Source organism: Jatropha curcas, chromosome 10, assembly GCF_041381405.1.
Source record: "Jatropha curcas cultivar XTBG-Jc1 chromosome 10, XTBG_Jcur_1.0, whole genome shotgun sequence".
Taxonomy (NCBI): domain Eukaryota; kingdom Viridiplantae; phylum Streptophyta; class Magnoliopsida; order Malpighiales; family Euphorbiaceae; genus Jatropha; species Jatropha curcas.
In genome coordinates this window covers 313,462-330,465 of record NC_143160.1, presented here as the reverse complement: position 1 = coordinate 330,465, position 17,004 = coordinate 313,462, and the positions used below count along the sequence as shown (strand labels likewise).

Sequence of the window (17,004 nt, the reverse complement as noted above, 5' to 3'; positions counted from 1 at the left end):
GGATTTCAACAATCTCAACCCGACCCGGAAAAAACGGTGATTTCCACACTAATCACCTACCAATAGTTAATCGTGTTTTATTTTCAAAAGAAAACAAAAAAGTTAATTGTGTTTTGAAAATTAAATTACTTTTTTATATTTGAATTTTGTGTTATTTTTATAAGCCAATTATTATTAAATTTGTCATGTCACATTTTCTTTAAATTGAACATTTGATTAACATTCGGTTTAGTATAAATGAATAAATTTAAAATTTATTATTTTTATTTTTAAAAATATTATGGACATAATAATTTTAGAAAATTAAGAAGATAAATAGAATTTAGTTTGTTTTTATTCAAATTTATATATGTAAATTTTATAAATTTTTTTTTTCTTACCTTTAGATTATAAATACTTTCGTAGAATTTATATATTTTAAGTAGAGGGTAAATGATAATAGTTGCAAAACAGAAAAAAAAAAAAAAAGAAATGGAATAAGTATAATTAAAAAAAAAATTGGCACGCCTAATAAAAGGGACCAAGATTTTTATTGGCAAAATAAAAGAAAAGAAAACATATTTTAGACTTTTACTATTTGTTTTAATCAAGTCAAGCAAATATAGAAAGCAAAATCAGCAAAGTCTCCTTCCAAGGAGAAGTAAGAGCTAAGTTCAGAGACTGCTGCATAATCAGAGCTCCGGTAAAGCAAGAGGAAGAGATAATGGCAGAAACGAAGACTGTGCATTCACCGTTGGTCACTTATGTTTCAATGCTTTCACTTCTGACTCTCTGCCCTCCCTTTGTTATTTTGCTGTAAGAGCTCTCATTCTCGCTCGCTTAAATCTCATTTCAATATCTATTTCAAGATTTTCTCCTTTTGTAGGCGAAGTGCTTGCTTGGCCTTCGCAAACATGGATTAACAGTTGCTGAATGAAATTATCGTTTATGTCAAATTTTATATGGGTGTTCAGATCTTAAAGAACCCCCGAGATTAGCGCCTATTAGTGTGATTATCGTACGCTAAGATCATTTGTTATTTGTTTTGTCCTTTAGATCTTAATAAATCTTGAGGCTAACACGTGTTTCAGAGTTCTCGCTTTTTCTTTATTACTCAGGAATTGGAACTCCCTTTGTTCCTCTGTCTATGCGCATCAATATATTTAGGATGCTTTTGTAGTGAAGTAGATGAAGCCGTAGTAAAATAATATTCATGGAAAATACATTATCTCGTAGTAGCATCTACTGAAATTGCTTTTCTTTCCCCTGAAATATATTATCTTTGTAAGAAATCTTGAAGCAAATTTGATACTGGACGGATTCTTTGCTGGTTAATCCCGGAGACACATGAGTGAAGTTGCTGATTTGGAAAAGAGTTGAGGTCAATATTATTGGAAACATTGCTCTGTCTGCGTCTAAGCTAGCATTGAAGGAGTACGAACACCACCTGCTATTGGCAGTGCTGTAGGCACCCGAATGGTTGACTTACGTGCTTGTGTATTTGCAGGAGACTTAAACTATTTGTAGCTTGGTGATGAAATTTATGTTTATTCATGTGCAATTTGTGCAATTATTTGAAGTGGACATCAAACTTAAAAATTTATTTATTTTGCTGTTGCAGATGGTACACAATGGTGCATGCTGATGGCTCAGTTTGCCAAACTTGGAGTTTTCTGAAGCAAAATGGGTTTCAGGGATTCATAAACATATGGCCAAGACCCACCGCGACAGCATGGAAAATAATTGCTTGTTATGCAGCATTTGAGGCTGCACTTCAGCTTCTTTTACCTGGAAAAAGGGTTGAGGGTCCAATTTCTCCTCAAGGGAATCGACCAATTTACAAGGTTAACTTTACATAAAAATGCATAGTTTTGTTCTGTCATTTGATTGTAACTGGCAAAGGTTGGAAGGAAAATTTAATCAATTTATTCATGTTGTCCACACTTAACATGTGTTTCAAGCCCTAAGCATATGCTTTATGATTGTTGCAGGCAAATGGTGTGGCAGCATATATAGTAACTTTAGTTACCTATCTGAGCCTTTGGTGGTGAGAACTTTTTCTTTGTATTTACGCTGCCAAATTTAATTATGGTCATTGTGTTTAAACACTGTAAATGTTAAGAAGGATTGTAACAAATTATAGTCATTAGCTTTTATAGTACTTTTGACTTTTGCAAAGTAAAAGTTAAGCGTTTGCTGCTAATTTTTGGTATTGCATATCATCTGTGGGTTGCCAGATTTTATTTAATTGGTTCACTAGAGGTATTAAGGGCTTGAGAAAGACTAATATGCAATATGCTTCTGCCTTCATGATGTTTTTGAATGAAGTGTCTTAATAACTATTAAGCCATCATCTATATTCTGAACATCACCTAGCAACGCCCTATTGACATATGATTAATTTGAGCGACTATTTCGACAGAATATTATCATTATTCCACTTGTGCTTTTTAAGTGAAATTAATACTTTTTTTTGTGTGTGTGTTATTCTGCAGGTTTGGGATATTCAACCCCTCGATCATTTATGATCATCTGGGAGAAATATTTTCAGCTCTCATCTTTGGAAGCTTCTTCTTCTGTGTTTTCTTGTACATAAAAGTAGGAAACTCCGAGTAGACAACTCATTCACAGTTTTCATAATATTACTTTAATCTCTTATGCAAATGTTTTGTGTCTTAAGGGTCATTTGGCGCCATCCTCTAATGATTCTGGTTCATGCGGTAACATAATAATGGACTTCTATTGGGTGAGTTCAGGTCTCCATGATATGTTCATTGCATTATCTGTTTATTTTTAGATGTAGTCAAGTCAACATTTTATAAAATGTTCTGTCCAATGCCATTTTTGCCAGTAATTGATGTCTAGGGTCTCTAGGCCGCTCTTTTGTGTAACATCTCTGTGTTGTTGCAGGGCATGGAGCTGTATCCTCGAATAGGAAAGAACTTTGACATCAAAGTTTTCACAAACTGCAGATTCGGGATGATGGGTTGGGCAGTACTAGCATTGACCTACTGCATTAAACAGGTTAATTTTTTATATGTTTATTGTTGTGAATTACTTGTCCTTTAAGTTTGATGTTTGTTATATATTGTGAGTGACAGTCCATCACATCCTTCAGTAACAAGGTGCTGGAGGGATGTTTTGGTATTTAAACATTCCTCTTCATGTATCCAAGTCAATGATAAAGATAATCTTGGATTAACATTACATTTCTTTTATGCATTGGATCTGATATCCTTTTCTATTGAAATTCCTTATAAACCTCCAACAACTTCAAATGCCTGATTGGCCAAGCAAACAAGCAAGATACAATCTCTTAGTTACCTGTTCATTCCTCAATTACAAGTTGAAGTTCGCAGTTGCAGTTGTTAATCCATGAAGAATTTAATTCATCGAAAACTACTTGCCCTCGTTTCATACTGAATATAGTAGTGGGAGGGTGAATTTCTTCTTCTATGTCATTTTTTCTTAAAGTTTCCGCTTGAAGACATGCTGCTATGAGATGAAATTCGTTTATGGAATAATGCTCCCCAGTGTGCATGGGGATATTGTTTTGGTTACTTGACTTAGTAAGACACATAATATATTAATGTAAATTGTTTTTAACATTTAGTTTTCTGTATATTTCAGTATGAGCAGAATGGAAAAGTAGCTGATTCCATGCTTGTAAATACAATATTGATGTTAGTGTATGTTACAAAGTTTTTTTGGTGGGAAGCTGGATACTGGAACACAATGGACATTGCACATGATCGAGGTTCACCCATTTTCGCCTACTATTTGCTTACCTCATTTTTTATGTTTCTATTTGTCTGTTGGAGTGTCAATTGGGAAGCATCAGTACAATCTAAATGACAAGCAGATATTACGTAGCTGAATGTTTAAGGATTTTCTTCTGTAGGAAATGGAAATGGAATTTGGTGTGCGACATTGCATCATGGTCACCTCTATTGTGCATTTGTTTAAATAATTAACACACTTGATTTGGTTCTAATTTCTAAAATACCTTCCCAAACTACATTGAAGTTTCAGTTTCTTGTAAACTTCCAAAGTTTCCCATGGATATGTCAATTGCCAATAAAGTTGTTTAACTTCAATTAATCTATCCTCACTGCTTACCATAGTTACCACAACATCTTGCTTCATTTTTCTTGCAAGGCATTCCATTTGTTGCAGTGTCTTTTCTCAATTTTATTGTCACTCCTGCTTAATTGCTCTATGTTTTATTTTAATTTATTCATGTTTTGGATTGGCAGCCGGATTTTATATTTGCTGGGGATGCTTGGTATGGGTTCCATCTTTGTATACTTCTCCTGGCATGTACTTAGTCAACCATCCTGTGAACCTTGGAACTCAGGTAGAGGTGTTCTCTTTTCATTTATTGGGCTTCCATTTATGAGGTGTTTTATCAGCATCCTCTCCTGATACATTTTAAGGTACTAACTAGGATAAAAACTTAATGCAAAATCGAATATTTTAATATTGCCATAGGTTGAATATGGTAAATGGATGAATTTTGGCTGAATCGGAATATTGATAATTTTTGTTGTCAAAGTTCTGGTGAGTATCATTTCTTGGTGAAAAAATGCTAGCGCTGCAAGTTTGGGTTTTTGGCTTCAAACACAAAAGAAAACCACCTATCAAAATGCTATCCATCCATGGGCAAGATTCAGATCCAGTTGTATGAGCGAGGCACTTGGTTTTTGCATTCTTGAAGATGTATTCTTAAGCTCTGTAATTCATTGAACATACTTGTTTCTGACCTTCATCATATTTTTTCCAGCTGGCACTTTATATATTAGTGGCAGGCATTCTCTGCATATATATCAACTATGATTGCGACAGGCAAAGGCAAGAATTTCGCAGAACAAATGGCAAATGCTTGGTTTGGGGAAAGGCTCCATCAAAGGTGATTGGTCTCATACCCTTGTGTAGCATTATTCTTTTTAGGCATTGATCATTATTTTTCCCATGAAATGAAAGCTTACCTGATCTGATACCCTTTACAGATTGTTGCTTCATACACTACATCGTCTGGGGAAACAAAGAACAGCCTTCTTCTAACCTCAGGATGGTTAGTGGAATAATATGTTCTTTTATTTACTTATTTATCTATTTCTTTCGGGAGGGGGAAGGTAGGAGTGGAGTGGTTGATTGGATCAGTTGGTGGACGGCGAAGCTAGGCAAGTTTTGGCTTTCTCAATTGTGTGGACTCTTAAATCTTATGAAGTTCAAAAACGTTTGAGTGTGCTGTACCCATCAAGATACCTGAACATTGTTGGCGTCTTTGGTTGACATGATTTGATCCATTCTAATACTACGTATAATATTTAAGCTGGGTTTGACAGTCTGATAGCAATTAATTTTACCTTTTATTATGTATACTTGCAGGTGGGGGTTATCTCGTCATTTCCATTATGTACCTGAAATATTAGCAGCTTTTTTCTGGACCGTTCCAGCTCTTTTTAATCATGTAAGAATTTGTATTTTAGGAACAATTTCCTATAGTTATAACTTGGGAGTGAAATGTTGTTCGAATCTCCAATTCCTTGAGCTTTTGTTTTGCAGTTTCTACCCTACTTCTATGTGATATTTCTTACCATCCTTCTTTTTGACCGAGCTAAGAGGGATGACGATAGATGTCGGGCCAAGTAAGCATTAACTTCATCTGTAATCTAGAATGCAGCTTCTTTTTCAATACAAGTTTTGAAGAATTTTGCGTCTTGTATCTGAAACCTAACTAATGAGTCATAATTGGATTGTGTATTGAGGTTTGTTTGTAAAGAAAATAAAGTGAAATTGATGAGAGTATTGTACTGGCAGGTATGGGAAGTACTGGAAGTTGTATTGCGAGAAGGTACCGTATCGAATCATTCCTGGAATCTACTGAGAATCTATCTGTCTGGCAGTATACCTGATGGCTGACCAAGGAAAGGATGCTGTGTAATAATGCCGTTCCCATTTGTAATTTTAGCGAAGTTTTGACATTTAAAGATTTTAGCTGTATAATGTACAATGAATGTGTTATAATGGGTTTGGTGGTCTCTTACATTTTCTTTTTTGAAATTAATTGTTGTATGTAAATGCCAACTGAAACTGAATTTCAGAAATATAATGTGGAAGTGGGTTGAGGAGCATCAACGGACAACAGATGATGTGTTTAAAATTGGTATCAAGTTCGTTTGGTTACAGTAGAATCAACTGAATATGAGGATCAGGTAACCAAACAACTACAATCAAATTCCCAATTGATATTGAAAATTATTTGGATTGCAAATCCAACGTAAAGACGTAAAAATTTCAACTCTGTCCTTGTGGCGGATGCTTGGAACAAAATGAACTGTGTTTTCGATGTTTCCGTCGTTGTCATCGAACGACAGGTCGTGTTCCTATCCTATCGGTAATTTGTTAAGATTATTTATTTATTTTAATGAAAATAATAATATTAAGAATTGGAGATTTTTTTTTTTTAAAAAAATAAATGAATAAATGGGAATAATACAAATCTTATATATATATTTATTTAATTATTTTTGGTTGGGCCCTGCACACGGGTTCGCAACATATCGGGTGGTGGGTACCTAATATCCATATTAGGTCACGATCTCGCTGAATTTGATTTTCTTTGCTCATTAGCAGAACCAGAAGATCAATTAGCCTCCGGAATTTCCTTCTTTGATTTGCTGTTCCAGGTATGGCGCGACTTCTGACGGTTTTAATGCATGTATCTTTCTTTGCTCTAAAATAAATCTCTTTCTTGCTCTTCCCACGGTAATTAATTGATACTATGGCTCTTGTTGCATTTGTAGTTTTCGGTAGCAGTTCGTTGTGATTTTAGGGTAAAGATCGAATATTCAAGAAGGAAGTTATGAAATTAGAAATATTGATTGGATTGCTAAGGAATTATAGTATGACATGAAGAAGTTTCTCAGGAGAAATTTCCTTTATTTGACAATTCTTTTTCCTTCGTGGTAGTGTCCTTGTTGATTGGACAAGATGTCAGGTTATGAGAATGTTGTTGGTGGGAAGCTGAAACTCAAGGGTAAAGCCTTGAATGTGAAGGCTGGTGGGATGAAGAAGAAAAAGAAACATAAAAAACAACATGATCATGATCAAGTTTCTCAGCTCACGGATAATGAGCTTTCAGCAGGTTTAATGATGCCATTCTTTTTTTCTTGACTTTAATCTGGTTTGGTTCTTATTATTTTTCTTTTTTATTCAATGTCTTAATCATTTTCTCTTCGCTTTAACCACTATGATTATTGGGGCAAAGGTTCTGCTTATGAAATATTTTCTTGTATCATGCTAGTTAGTGTTCAAATATCAGGGAAACAAACCACTGACATAAGATGCCTTCCTTTTGAGCTTGACGTGAAAAAAGAATATGGGAAAGATGATTTAGTGAATGTGTGATATGAAATTCATCTAGCGTGGATGGTTATTGTCTCTCTTTGTTATTTTCAATGCTTCTGTGTTAATAGATGAGTTATATTATTTTTTCAACTTTGAACCATATATGTTGCTGCTATCTTTACATCAACTTCCCATATTGCATTTAGTGTCATATAAAGTTGTTAACTTCAGAATCATCATCCATTTTATTATATGATGCAGACAAAAACACAGAAGAATTATCTATCGCGAGCGACGATGTTATGGATGACAGTGGCAAATTGAGCAAGGAAGGGAAGGCTGTTCATTATGAGGATCATCTCACACCTGCAGAGAGACGATACATGGAGCAGAGAGGGCAAATTGATGTCCATAGGATGGCCAAAGAAGCTAATAAATCGCATCGTGATAGGATTCAAGATTTCAATCAATACTTGGCGAACATGAGTGAACATTATGACATTCCTAAAGTTGGCCCTGGCTGAAAGGTCCACTGCCTATCTTTGCTACTACATATATCCTCTAACAGCTCAAGAAAGAGCAAGGACAGTTGTTTACATTTTCGTCAGCTGAATCTGAAAATTCTTAATTATGTTATGCAGCATATTTCTTGCCTCATGTTGATACTGATCCTCTGATCTTTATGTTTTTTTTTTTTTTTTTTTTTTTTTTTGTCTGTTGAATTGCACATGGTATGCTTTAGTTACTGTTATGGAGCTACTATATTTAGGGTATTTTTACTGCTGTATTTAAGATAGTTTTATTTAGTTATTCTGTTTTATTATCAGTTTTTGTCAGTGGGTATTAGTGAGGTGGTTAAGCAGGTTATTCATTGTAATGGGTGGTGAGTAGTTTTAGCTTTGCAATTAGTTGTTTAAAAGGCTGTGATAACAGTAAAATGAAAGCAGAATTTAGAAAAAGGTTTTGAGTCCCTAAAACTCAGAGATTGTAGAGTTCTCTCTTTAATGAGTTCTAGGAGATTGCAGATTATCTCTAAGTCTGTCACCATTGATAGAAGGAAGAAAACTCCTAAGATACCCATAACTTTGGGACCATAACAGTTACTCTTGAATTTACTTGTGCTTAAAATTATGATTTACATTAGCTCCTTATATTTGGAGAATCCCAGTTGTGATATTCTTGAAATCTCTTTAATTCAGTGGAAAGCAGGAAAACTAATGCACCGCATCCTCTTAGATAAGTGGTCCATAGACCGAAGGCTATACTCTGAACGAGTACATTGTATACATGGGCCTGAAAAATGGTTTAAGCGAAGCTTAGAAGAGGTGAGAATGATAAACAGCACTGAGAAACGAATTAATCACAAGGTTACTATAAGAATGCTGTAATGCGCTCAAGATTGATCTCATACTGTGTTGAATAGATTTCTATAGTAAAGCCATTGGACTTAAAAGAGTGAATAATAGTACAAACATTAAGTCAGAGACGAATGAAAACATTGCAACTAAACAGGATAAACAGCTACTTGTCGTCCATTGATTGGTGACTTCAATTGAAAAGGCAGGCTATTTTAAAGCCAACTCGCTTAATTCAAAAGAAAAGTTGAAGCATGAAGAACACCATCCATACTATAAATTGCGCAAGCGCTTAGCCTTCAGCGGAAGAAATTCCAAATATTTAAATAATAATAATAATAAATTAAATCATACATACTGCCACCAGCGGAATACACAACTTATTGCATAAATACAAATGGAACAGTTTTGGTCCCCCTGCTGCTCGATAGAACTGAAAATGAAATGACTGCCAATAGTACATTGTAACTATCACAACCCAACTAAAATTATGGCCAAACAAAGCACCACCAACATGGACCCTACCAACACTGAGTCTCCATAGAATGAAACAAATAGAGAAACCGTACGATTTGTGAAAAACCAAAATTTGAAACTCTGGGAATTCATCGAGTCTCATCCTCCAGAGCACGGAAACCTGCAGTTAGATCATCATGCAACTTGCTGAATTTTGCCACCAGGGCTGCTTCTCCCTCTGCTGGATCCTCAAATTTCTGAGACCTGTGATAATGATAGACAAATATCTCTAAATATAACTCTCAAACATTGTTGAATTAGTTTTGCAATTTCCTCCATCTTTATGAAGGATATGCTTCCTAGCAACATCATTCTACTTACACTAAACGGTAGAAGAGATCTCCCAACCGATGCTTTATGAGACTGTATGTTATCTTCTGGCCATCCATACCTGCTGCTCTCTCCACAGCCTACAAGTATCAAAACAGTTCAGTACAGTGCTTATCACCATTAGATTGTTGTTCAGGTAAATTTATGCTTCTTTCTTTAACCCTATAAAGATTTAAAAGCTTTCTATGTGCAAAAAATAACGCAAAACAAGGATCTAGCTCTTCCTCTTTTGAAGAAAACACCAGATAACCACAGCTGAGATCACCATATGGGTAAAATCAAAAACTGGGAAAGCAAGAGAAATGGTGACGTAAATACAGAAAGCACTATTTGAGAAGTTCAAGGCACTTTTGCTTGCTTAACCTCATTTATCCCGCAGTGGCTTAAAGAAAGAACAGAAAGGGAAAAGGAAGAAGAATAAAGAAAGAAGAGTAACATATCAGGATAAGAATTATGTTTTTTGCCTACAGTGGAAAAATATCAGACCAGCAAATATCATACAGTTTTTCTTGTTCCTTGCAGAGACACGGGGAGGATGGGAGAAGATGATATACCTGATTAGCCAAATTGTAAAAATGAATTATGTTGCGCATCATCCAAACAGACTTGTAGAAAGGACAGAACTTATCATATCTGTTGCAGCCATTGAAAATATATATTACAGAGATGAGCATTACTAAGTCATAAACTAAAGTGAAAGAAATCATTCAGATAAATTTTGTGGAAAGATAAACGGTGAAAGCTGAAACTTACGGAGTAAAGGCATTCTGAGCAAGATAGTCTTCCCTCAAAAGCTTTGCGGTCTCTAGTGTAATCTTATCTCCTTCGGCTAAAGCATCCTTTCCCACAAGCTGCATCACCCAAATAGTCATGGGCAATCAATGATAAGCAGATTTAAGAAACTAATTATGCTTCACATGCAAATTAACTGTACGACGTGTGTAAGATAAAGAACAAAAAACAGAGGTGCAAAGTGTGAGAAATGGGGTATCAAAGAGCCCAAATATCGGACAAGCCCTAAAAATTCTACCAAATGCTGTGGTCCAGAAGTAAATTCTTCCCATCCTCTAATTTAGAAAGGCAGGAGGACAAGCAGCAACCTAATACATCTTTAGTTCTGACAAAAACTGATCATACTAATAGCAAATCATGCCACATTGCTTATAAAATCTCAATTTGTACCATGTCCTCAACATTTGCCCAATCATATATTTAACTCATTTTGGGGCTTCGAGAATCCAGAGTAAAAGAAATTTTGCAATAGGCAACCTACTTGGACAATTTCATTCAAGTCATCCTCTCTTTGTAGCACTTCCCGGGCCTTTGTCCTGATGTTGATAAAATCTGGATCAAATTGATCATAGAAAGACTCCAATGCCTGGCAACAGAAGAGAACCAATAAATAATTATGGAAGCATACAATATAGAGTGCAACAAAGGAAATTCCTGGAACCATAAATTGTCAGAATAAGAAGCCACAGAGCTTCAAACACAAGATTGGTAAAGAAATTTCAAGCATACCGTTGAGTACTTTGAGTAGGAAATAAGCCAGTTTACAGAAGGAAAATGTTTCCTCTGGGCAAGTTTCTTGTCCAAACCCCAGAAGACCTGCAAAAGATACAGATAGGCAATTTCATTATCTTCAACAGATAAAGAAGTGCTCAAGCGGTTCTGCACATGAAGGATAATACATTAATTGCATCCAGGTACTTTGAGGAAAGGAGCAATGCACCATAATTTGCAATGGCACTTTGCACATAACCATTGGCACCTTGATTACATGATATAGATTGTATGTTCACCTGGACAATGCTGAGTGTAGCAGATGTAACAGGATCTGAAAAATCTCCACCAGGAGGGGAAACAGCACCAACAATCGTGACGCTACCATTACGTTCTGGTGATCCAAGACATTTCACTTTGCCAGCACGTTCATAAAATGAAGCTAAACGTGCTGCCAAATAAGCAGGATATCCACTATCTGCAGGCATTTCTGCCTGCAAGAGAAAATTAGTCACAAGCAATTAGAATTGGTCATATTTTATATCTTGGCTAAATTCATCCATATAATAAGGATAATACCAAAATATAAAATTTGCATACCCGAATTATATGATAATTATCTGACATATGAAGATATAATCCTAAACACAACTTGCAAACAATAAATTAATAATATGGAAGCAATGCCACCCTTCATGGTCAGGACCAACAATTCATTTACAACTGGTTCTGTACCAGTTCATCATTATAATTAGATAAATGGATGCAGATATCATCCAATCTCTGGCAACTAAGATGTAGAGGCATATTTATTATTAACTATATTCAGCTTAAAAGTCTACAGAACTTGCAGTTGACTGGACAGTTTCAGGTATAATAATCCATAGAAAGTACCAGCTAGACCTAACAATGTCACATATTATAACGCATCTTATCTATACGAATAAATAAAAAGGTTCAAGAAATATTTCAGTGTATGACAACAATATGTCATTATCTTACCAGACGCCCAGAAATTTCACGCAATGCTTCTGCCCAACGAGATGTTGAATCCGCCATCATGCTGACATTGTAGCCCATGTCTCTGAAGTACTCAGCAATTGTGATTCCTGAGGGTAATACATTTAGCCATAAGTTGAATAATAATAATAATAATAAAAAAAAAGCTATCCACAAGAAGCAAAAATGGCCACACAAAATGAATTAAATGCAATATATACATACAGAAAGTGAATAAAAGCACATGCACATACATTCATTAAGTACTGCTTTGAAACTTATAGCTCAACAAAAAAATAATCGTAATTTCAGATCAAGTTCTTTCTCCAGTTAAGCACTGCACTCTTAAATTAGCTTGCACTGATCTGGCAATTGCGTTCATCCAAAATTCGCATAATCACAAAGGATGTAGCATTCAAGTTAGATTTTAGACTAAGATAAAAAAATTTGTGTATGAAACAAGAGGGATAAAGCTATATCAAACTATTGGCATCCAATGCTTGAACTAATCATTCTCAAGTTAGAAAGAAAAGATATATGAAAATACTCTAACTACAAACAACAAGCAAAAGACGTAGTTATGCATGCCAAACTTTAAAGTAAAATATTAGGATTACCAGTATAAATTGAAGCCTCACGAGCAGCCACAGGCATATTCGAAGTGTTGGCCACAAGAGTTGTACGCTTCATGACAGATTCTTCGCGTCCATCAGGTAACGTCATTGTCAATTGTGGAAAATCCATAAGCACCTAAATAAATGATCAGATTAAGAATCTCCAAAATCATAAAGTGGTACTATCGACTAAACTGAGAACACAAACCTCAGCCATTTCATTTCCTCTTTCTCCACAGCCAACATAAACAACAGTATCTGAATTGGAGTACTGTGCAAAAAGAAAAAATCATATCAAATCAATCAATCTCTTAACATATTCATCACCATAAATATCAAACCATGCCAACAACATGAAATGAAAATTTTCACCTTTGAAAGAGCTTGACTAATGACAGTTTTCCCACAGCCAAATGCTCCAGGAATAGCACAAGTTCCACCGAGAACAGAGGGGAAAAGTGCATCAAGAACTCGCTGATTTGAAACAAAGTCGTCAGCTGGTCACATTCTAAAAATTTTTTGAAAATGCAACAAAAAAGAGCCACTACATTCAGTATGTATAGTAAGTACCTGCCCAGTGAGCAGAGGAGTATCGGCAGCCAGCTTTGATGCAACAGGTCTTGGTGTACGTACTGGCCAACTCTGCAAATGGAACAAGCATGCACCAAAATGTAAAATTTGAAAGTTCAGAGGTAAGTTTATGGTCAAGTCTGAAAGTAAGGCAACAAAAACAAACACAAATCACAAACCTGAAGCATAGTGAACTGCTTTTTCACACCCTGAAACTCAAGCTCTAGAACAGTGTCCTGAAAGGAAGAAGAAATCACTAAGATACCCACTAGAAAGGTCAATGAAACAGCACAACATGCGAGTTTCTCATATACACACACTCAAATAAGTACAGGAGTTGATCAACGTAAATGAAAACCGTATATGAATAATGAAAAATCATGCCACAAAGCCTACAACATTCAAAAGTCTAATGGATAAACTAAATAAAATGTCCAATAAAAAATAAGCAGGCATTCTACAGCATTTTACTAGCCAAATGTATGGCATCAGCATGTCCAATAATCCTTGCAGCTAAGATTGTAACTCTTTACTTAATCTCATCTACGAAAGAGCAATCCAAATGTTTTACAAGTATAAACTGGACTGCAAGGAAAAATTAGAAGAAATCATCAACGTAACATGGAAAAGAAGCTAGAGAGGCAAACCTTCAATGAATATTGACCAGGAGGAGCAATGTAAGTGATTTTTCCCATAGCATCAGGGGGAAGTGCAACATGGTGCTGCATTAGACTGTTTTCAAAGACAGTCTGCAGGAAAATACCCACAGAAAATATTAGATCAAACTCAATCAATGTACACTACAACCATACTATTTTTAGAAGGAATTTCAGCAAACTAAAGAATCAACAGTAATAAACTTACTGCATACAAGTCTCCACCAGTCACAAGATCTCCCTCACCTGTTTCCATCAAACATCGAATTAGGGGAATAAGAAATTAGAAATTCAAGGCACAAGTGTCATCATATGTCGGTAATTCCAGGTATTACCTATTTTTTTGGGCTGAAATTCCCAGAGAGTATCTTTGTCAAGGGCTGGGACAGACACACCGCGAGGGATATAGACATCACCAGATCTTTTTGCAATGGTTTTCAAAGGCCTCTATTTATATAAAAGCAGAAAAATAAGTTCAGAGAATGTTTAACCTAGCATTGCAGTTGAGTATCCAATGTTCACACATAAAAAGATACATAAGAAAGCCATCAATCAGAAGCAAAAAAAGGTTAGTTACTAAACCAGAAATCAATAGCAAAGACACAAGAAGTGTTAACAAACCTGAATTCCATCAAAAATATTCCCCAATATCCCAGGTCCCAACTCCACAGACAGAGGCTGAAGGTCAACATGCAGTTTATAAGTAAAAACAGTTTATAGACCATGCTGTGGAGAGAAAGACATGGTAATTAAATTACCTTGCGTGTCCGAAGAACAGGGTCATTCACCGTCAAACCAGCTGTTTCCTCATATACTGACATCAAAAGCAAAATTTATATCTGTTAAAACTTGCTTTTTATCTCTGTATCGAAGACCAAAAAGAAAAGAATATATTCATTTCCTAGCTCCTACTTCTTTTCTCAAAAATAAGTCTCAAGATGGTAGGATAGGCATCAGTGTCTGTTAGACAAGAGTAGGGGGGTTTAATTGAGTTGAGTCAAGCCCATACAATGTTGAGCTCGGGCTTGACTCGACTAGGATACTTGAGGCTCGAAACTGGACTCGAGCTCGATCAAGTTTTAATTTTCAAGCTCAAGCTTGGCTCGAAGAAATGCTTGAAATGTTTAAAGTCAACTTGATTAGGCTCAATTATAATAAAAAAATAAATACTTATCTAAGTTAATATGAAGCTTGAGTGAACTCAGAATAAACTCGTTCTAGCTTATCATTTAATTCATATATATAATATAAAATATATCTAAAATTATATATATATAAGATTTAAACACTTGAGTTGACTATTATAACACTCAAACTCAGCTCCGCTCATGAGCCATCCTCGAGTTCAACTCAATCAAAACCAAGTTGAATTTGAATATTTATCAAGCCAAGTCTGAGCAGCTCACAGGTAGCTCAACTCATTTATACTGTCAGACAAGAGTCCAACAATGCAATTGCACAAGACAACAAGAACCTATGGAGATGGCAGGCTTGCAATGCTTCATCAGGTTATTCTTAAGCCAACATAAATTCCAACATTAAGAACAATTATTATAGCGCAAGGAGTAGGGAGTTCAAGTTAAAAAGTTGCCAAGAATCAAGTCGTAAAGAACCTTGAATTGTGGCAGAATCTCCTTCCAGACGAATGATTTCACCTATTAGGTTGTCATGGCCAACACGGACCAGTTCATACATAGCAGCACCAGCCATGCCATCTGCGACCACAACTGGTCCAGATACCTGTCAAACCACATCGCTTTAGCAAGAACACATAAGAAAAATAAGACAGATACATGAAACCTGGTAGTCTTAGTGCAATAAACTATCAGAGAGGGATCCAGATTAAACATGATCAAGATGTAAAGTTGGAAGGGAAAAGTACTATGAGCGATTTACATTGTACAAAAACAAGAACCAGTGATCAGCTGGAACGACCGATGGTAGCTTGATCGAATTAGCAAAAACAGTTACGCAATCATACAGCAATTCTGATCTCCAATATTTTTCATGTGTTATTGTCATTTTATCGCGTAAAAGTTAACCCGCAGTAATATGAAACTTTGTCAGATCGAGTCTCGGTAATATATGATCATAATTAATTACTCTTGAATACCTATAAGCAGCTCAGAAGACGATGTATCATTTCATTTTTTGTCACATCTACACAGTTATTTTTGACGAAGTATTCGTTAACAGAAACTATTGATAACTAATTACACAGCAGATCAAAAATTAAAAGAAGAGATCGCAGAGCAGATCCAGTTACTCCAAATTCAACTTTGAAATCATTGTTGAAAACGGATAAATTCGATCCAGCTGTCCTCGAGCAAAGCGATATACAATTCAATCGATCGAATTACATCAGATTCAATCATTAATCGGAAATTAGATCCAATTAGTACAAAAATTCGAGTAGGAAATGAGGAAAAATGAAAATGAAACAATGAAGGAAGTGAATGGATCTTAATTGATTCGAATTAAACTGTAAGAAAAAGAAGCACCTTACGAACGTAACCATACTCGCTCTCTTTCTCAGAATCTTCAAATGTTGTCAATCGTGCACCGTACACTGACGGCATTTTCTCAGAAGATGTGAGAGATTATGAAACTGAGAATGATCCGATAAGTGGGATCGATTAAAAACCTAGGGTTTCAGTAAAAACAAGCAATTCGCAGATGCTAACGACCAGAAAGAAAGATAAGAGGAGGTAGAAGAGAAAAGAGATTATGATTTATGATTGTTAATGGGGAAGGATTGAAGATACAATTATGTACCAGTGGACGAACACACACGGATTTGTAGTGTTTGGGTAGTGAGTGATCTGGTGCAGGCGGTTGTACTGTGACGCTGAGCTCTCTCGCGTCAAAATGCTGCCACTTGCCCTACTTTGCAACGTTGTCCATCAGGTTTATAGGCTTTTGTGTGCATCTTTGGAAATATGTTTTGGAAAATTAGTTTTTTTTTTATTGACAAGGTAATTATTTTGCTACTTATATTTAAATAAATTGATTAAAGCTTGATCAATTTATTGAAATATATTGAAATATTTTACATGATTTAAGTATCAATCAACATTTAAATGACATCTAAAATTATAATTGACTTCATCAATAAAAATCATTCTCGAC

At 35.4% G+C, this 17,004-nt stretch overlaps 3 protein-coding genes across 5 annotated transcripts; 2 read left to right on the top strand and 1 right to left on the bottom strand.

The window, feature by feature from the left end:
* The first annotated feature begins 576 nt into the window (after positions 1–576).
* DWF5 (Ergosterol biosynthesis ERG4/ERG24 family) lies at positions 577–6,116 on the top strand. The gene is made up of 13 exons (XM_012231937.4): positions 577–795; positions 1,601–1,823; positions 1,971–2,026; positions 2,475–2,577; positions 2,660–2,725; positions 2,890–3,003; positions 3,610–3,736; positions 4,236–4,336; positions 4,763–4,888; positions 4,989–5,053; positions 5,371–5,452; positions 5,548–5,630; positions 5,803–6,116. The coding sequence occupies exons 1-13, from the start codon at positions 704–706 to the stop codon at positions 5,867–5,869; spliced, it is 1,305 nt and encodes a 434-aa protein (XP_012087327.1). The 5' UTR covers positions 577–703; the 3' UTR covers positions 5,870–6,116.
* Positions 6,117–6,512: 396 nt separating this feature from the next.
* LOC105646145 (7-dehydrocholesterol reductase-like protein) lies at positions 6,513–8,158 on the top strand. Of its 3 annotated transcripts, XM_012231936.4 has the most exons (4): positions 6,518–6,671; positions 6,789–6,818; positions 6,955–7,129; positions 7,594–8,158. In XM_012231936.4, the coding sequence occupies exons 3-4, from the start codon at positions 6,976–6,978 to the stop codon at positions 7,854–7,856; spliced, it is 417 nt and encodes a 138-aa protein (XP_012087326.1). In that variant the 5' UTR covers positions 6,518–6,671; positions 6,789–6,818; positions 6,955–6,975; the 3' UTR covers positions 7,857–8,158. The 3 variants fall into 3 exon arrangements, with proteins under 3 accessions (XP_012087325.1, XP_012087326.1, XP_012087324.1); XM_012231935.4 differs by lacking the exon at positions 6,789–6,818 and having other exon boundaries at positions 6,513–6,671; XM_012231934.4 differs by having other exon boundaries at positions 6,789–7,129.
* Positions 8,159–8,985: 827 nt separating this feature from the next.
* LOC105646144 (V-type proton ATPase catalytic subunit A) lies at positions 8,986–16,656 on the bottom strand. The gene is made up of 20 exons (XM_012231933.4): positions 16,377–16,656; positions 15,489–15,615; positions 14,634–14,689; positions 14,497–14,553; positions 14,211–14,322; positions 14,084–14,121; positions 13,867–13,968; positions 13,399–13,455; positions 13,220–13,291; positions 13,022–13,123; positions 12,858–12,920; positions 12,653–12,785; positions 12,039–12,145; positions 11,336–11,530; positions 11,055–11,141; positions 10,807–10,911; positions 10,287–10,384; positions 10,088–10,166; positions 9,525–9,613; positions 8,986–9,407 (listed from the first exon to the last, which is right to left on the bottom strand). Exons 1-20 carry the CDS (start codon positions 16,452–16,454, stop codon positions 9,293–9,295), a joined length of 1,872 nt encoding a protein of 623 aa, XP_012087323.1. The 5' UTR covers positions 16,455–16,656; the 3' UTR covers positions 8,986–9,292.
* Between the last annotated feature and the right edge of the window lie 348 nt (positions 16,657–17,004).